At 39.4% G+C, this 4703-nt stretch overlaps 1 protein-coding gene across 1 annotated transcript in view; it reads left to right on the forward strand.

Annotated features, from left to right (window-relative positions):
- Window positions 1-3339: 3339 nt before the first annotated feature.
- Window positions 3340-4703, forward strand: part of LOC111868070 (charged multivesicular body protein 4b) — a 2275-nt gene continuing 911 nt past the window's right edge. The window contains exon 1 of the mRNA XM_023858435.2: window positions 3340-3733. Within this exon, the coding sequence (XP_023714203.1) occupies window positions 3553-3733 (181 nt within the window). The 5' untranslated portion in view covers window positions 3340-3552. The remainder of the gene's footprint in view (window positions 3734-4703) is intronic.

Here is a 4703-nt window from a genome sequence, read left to right on the forward strand (position 1 = left end):
AGGCACCTCCCCTCCAGGGCCTCACACATTCAAGTCCACTGGTGATCGGTTACAACATTTAGGATGGTTTCTAATCTATTTATAAAGTGATTGAAGTTTCCAGATGGGGCTCTATATAAAGTCAGTATACAAATATTAGACATACATACATACATATTTATTTCGTTCCAGAGATCTACAATTGGCAGTGCTGCCTTGAGATATAGAACATGTCAATAAAAAGTACATTTAAAATGATAAATTGTTAAAAATTAAATATCCAAGACATTTAAAAAGGCCACATATAATTGTAGTACATTAACAGTTGTAGAACACAAACAAGTAACACATCAAACCAAATCACAGACACGACACCGAAACAAACAACGTCAAAAATCAGGTGCCATTCACAACAATTATAAACAAAAACAGACAGATAATATTATATTCTAGATGTGACAAATAGAAAAAGGAGAGTCTAACTTTAGAGCACATGCTTCCAGATCCTGGTCTTTGCAATAATCTTCTAACAATCCCCAATAATCCCCAACAGATCCTTCAATTTATCCTACCAAAATACCCTTTGTATTCCTCTCCTGTGACTGACATGCCCTTGGTTCTTTACTGTTGATATTTTCAAGTAATTCAATTTCAATCGAGAACTGTGTGAGAAATTGTTTTCTAACACATTGGTGTTTATGTGTAGGTAAGAATGAAGAGGCATTACTTTATAATTGACTTGCAAAGTTCAGGTTATCCACCTCAGTGTGAAACTCTGAGAAGCAGAATCAGTATCAGGATTGAATGTTGGTAGGACTATTTATGTCATTCCTTTACCTATTTCATTTTCATTACATTGTTATTCACTTTTGTTGTTATAGGTGTATTCCTTCGCTTACTTTTGCCATATAATCCTACTTGTACTGAACTGGTGAACATGAACATATGATTTTCAATAGAAATTGCATTTCTTTAAGATATATTATTAATTTTTGCTATATAATTGTATCCATTACCGATCTGGAATATGAATAGATACCAGATTGTCAGTATTCATTACATTTTTTGGTGAGATATGTTACTTTTGCCATATAAACCTTTCCATTACTGAACCGGAATATGAATAGGTACCAAATTTTCAGTATTCATTATATTGTGACGTGTTGCGCTATGGATGATGCCCCTCCCACCGCCAGCCGTGACGTGCCGAGCGGAGCCGAAGTGAGCCGAGTCCCAGCACGCTGGTTGCTAGGCAAAGCGAGTAAACAGCGGTGACGTAACACGGGACGCCGCAGTTGCTACACGGCCGTAGACAACTCCCAACAGGGTTGCTAGGCTATAGGCAAACACAGTGTCAGACAACAGTGGTGCCTATTACGTAACTGTTTTCCCGTTGTCCGGCTGAGGGTATATAAGGGAACTACACAGCCGCCGAAGACAGTTAAGTGTATCAGTCGCCGAAGTGAGTTCTCAAGGCAGCAGCCTACGAAGTTGAGTGGGAATCTAGCCAGCAGAGAGTTAAGAGTTAGCCAGGCAGTCAACCAGTCAGTTGAAGTGTAGCATTTGCAGGCTAGTATTTGTAATACTGCAGATAGCAGTAGTTGTGAATCTGTAAATTGTGATTGTAAGAGCGAATGTGGAAAAAAAAAATATCGCTATTTCCAGCACGGCGTGAAGTTACTTGTCGCGTTATACACCCAACATATGACAATATTTATTTAAGACATGTTATTATTTCCGCCATATTATTCTGCCAAGTACTGAACTGGCGAAGATGATTATATCAGATTTTCTTATATCATTAAATGCAGTCTTAATCTTGTTGACGAGTGTATTTTACATTCTCGAATTCCATCATTCTAATGGAAATAATAATAAATGGGAACATGAGTATTGTTGCTTACAATACATGATTTATAATACTTAAATATAACCGAAAAACTGTGTTCTGTATGGCTTTCAGGTGTAAGTTATGAGGAAATTATGGGGTTTAATATATTGTAGCGTGTTTTGGCGTGTCACGCTACAAATAAACTCACGTAGGTCTCAAATCCCGTGGAACCTTTATTGTTCTTCACGCTTACACAATCACACGCTTTACAATTGTTAGCCTACACAATTTCTCGGCGATGCTGGACTGTCTTCTGCGGCGGATGTTCCAAGACTCTCTTCTTCGACGGCTGGATAAAGACTGACTGCTTCTAGTCGAGGCTGGGCTATTTATCCCCTCGGCCGCTGCTATGCAAATGAACCCTCTGTTATAGCAGTGGAAACGTTGCTTTGTTGGTTCCGCGATTCCTACGCAATGACCCATTGTTATTGCGTTGTCTCTGTGGGAACGCTTCGCGTATTCGTCGTAACCGTGGAGATTTGATGTTCTCGACACAACGGCTCACTGTTGGGGTTACAGTGCCGCTATTGTTACTTCCTATGCAACGGTCTGTTCTAGCGTTTCCCTAGAAGTTACTCCTCTGGTTTGCAAACACGTTACAATATGTATCTATGGTGGAAACAGAATTTTCTTTCAAGTTTCCCCACCTTTAGCTTTCCTTAATACAAGTATTCCATGTATGTTACAGTTCACAATGTTCAGTGCCTTTGGTTAAAGAGGTGTTTCATGTGAAAGAAAGGTTATTACTTTCCAGGAACTGGTGAGAAACTTTCTCCAGATAAATAATTTGCAACCTAATCTCTTGTACTCCAGAGCTGCAGAGGCTCCTATTCCGTTGTTTTTTTTTTGAAAGGGTGGGGCGCACAGTTTAATAGCACTTCACTCAAATCCAAACCAAAGGAAATGGTGAAGTGATATTGAACTTACTTATGGAGCTGAGACCTTCTTGAGAACCCGCCAGTTGTGCAGCCACTCATGAATTTTCCAGCCTTTTATGGAACCTGAAGGTTCATTACCGTGTTCACAAGAGCCCTCCACTGGTCCCTATCCTTAGCCAGAACAATCCAATCCATACCAACCTATCTCTCTAGGATACATTTTAATATTGTCCATCCACCTACACCTTGGTTTTCCCAGTAGTCTCTTTGCTTCTGGCTTTCCCACCAATATCTTATATGCATTCCTCGCCTCCTCATTCGTGCTACATGTCCTGCCAACCTCATCCTCCTTGAGTAGTGATATTTGGAGGGGGACCCTCTGCAGTACAAGAGATCTAGTTGTAAAAGTATTTATGGCTATTCTAGCGAACAAAGCATTGGGGGGAGAGAACTCAAAACAGTTGCTATGTTAGCATACCTTCTTACCGATTATGTTCTCGGCCCTGTCGGCCATTTTAAATTTAGTTAATGTAGGATGCGAAGAGATGTCAGCAGCATTGCACCGTGGTGTCATGGCGGCCATGTTGTCTACCAATAATATGGGAGTTCCACGGGGCCGTTCATAAGAGTTGCAAGTGAATCATAAGCGATTATAAGAGGAGAAGGGAACGTGGAAGGGAAGCCGAAAATATTGATATATAAATACTACCCTGCGCATATTAAACATAATCATTAATATTTAATACAATCGGTGGCGTAAACTGTTTTGTTCCATAGGTACTGTAATAATAGGGAACTATAAACATGAGTTTCCTGACGAAAATGTTTGCTGGGAAAAAGGGAGAGAAGCCATCAAGTACTGGTGATGCGATACAGAAATTACGAGAAACGGAGGAAATGCTTATAAAGAAACAAGACTTTTTAGAGAAGAAAATAGAACAAGAAATCTCCATCGCCAGAAAAAATGGCACAAAGAACAAAAGAGGTATTTAAAAGTTATTCTGTTCTTGTATTAATCTCTTAACCTTAACAAAGAACTCTATGGAGTTACACTGACTTCAGCAGAGTATAAAACCAAGACACTAATCAGGTATTTTAAAAATTGACTAATGGATTAATACGCACTAAATCATCTGATTTATATTTAACGTGTGGATTTTCAAATTCTATGTTCTGCAAATAAACGAATTTCATGCCCTTGTACACAGTACATTTATGCCACCTTGCAAACATAATAAGACACTGTTATGATTACTGCACGGCATAAACACCTGACATGAACTCTTTGAAGTTTGAAGTTCATAAACATATTTAAAATTTAAGTTTCTGCCTCACAGAAAACATACTACTTCTCCATCACAAAGAACTGCTTAGCTGCTTCTTGTGAAAATCATATGTACCATATAAATACACTCAACAAAATGTAGAATATTTTTAGTAAATGCTGTGGTCTTTAAAAGATGTAGGTGGGTGGATAATGTCAAAGTTGAACTTATAAGGGAATGGTCCGATCTGACATGTCGAAACCTGCCCTGATTTTTTTTTCACTGCAAGAGTACACACAACAAAATCCACTGTCAAAATTTTAGCTGCTAAATACGCACTGAAAGTATTTTTTAAAAATTGCTGAAGTTACTCATTTTTTGTGTACGCGGAACCGCTTGTACCAGAGGTTTGTACAACCCCAGCTGTGTACTTGTCAGATTACGATGCATTTGTGCCGTGTTATCTCTCTACCGATGAACGGGAAGCCTAGGCTGTGAGTCAGCCGTATTGCGTTGCATACTGCTCTGCTCTGCTAGGGGTTGACATTTCTCCAAGGGTCTGGCAGGCTATAATATTGGCCATGTTCAGCAATTTTTAAAAATACTTGCAGTGTGTAGTAGCAGCTAAAATTTTGACAGTGGATTTTGTTGTGTGTATGCTTGCAGTGGGGGGGGGGGGGGGGGCGGGGT

The sequence above is a fragment of the Cryptotermes secundus genome, unplaced genomic scaffold (assembly GCF_002891405.2).
Source record: "Cryptotermes secundus unplaced genomic scaffold, Csec_1.0 scaffold864, whole genome shotgun sequence".
Lineage (NCBI taxonomy): Eukaryota > Metazoa > Arthropoda > Insecta > Blattodea > Kalotermitidae > Cryptotermes > Cryptotermes secundus.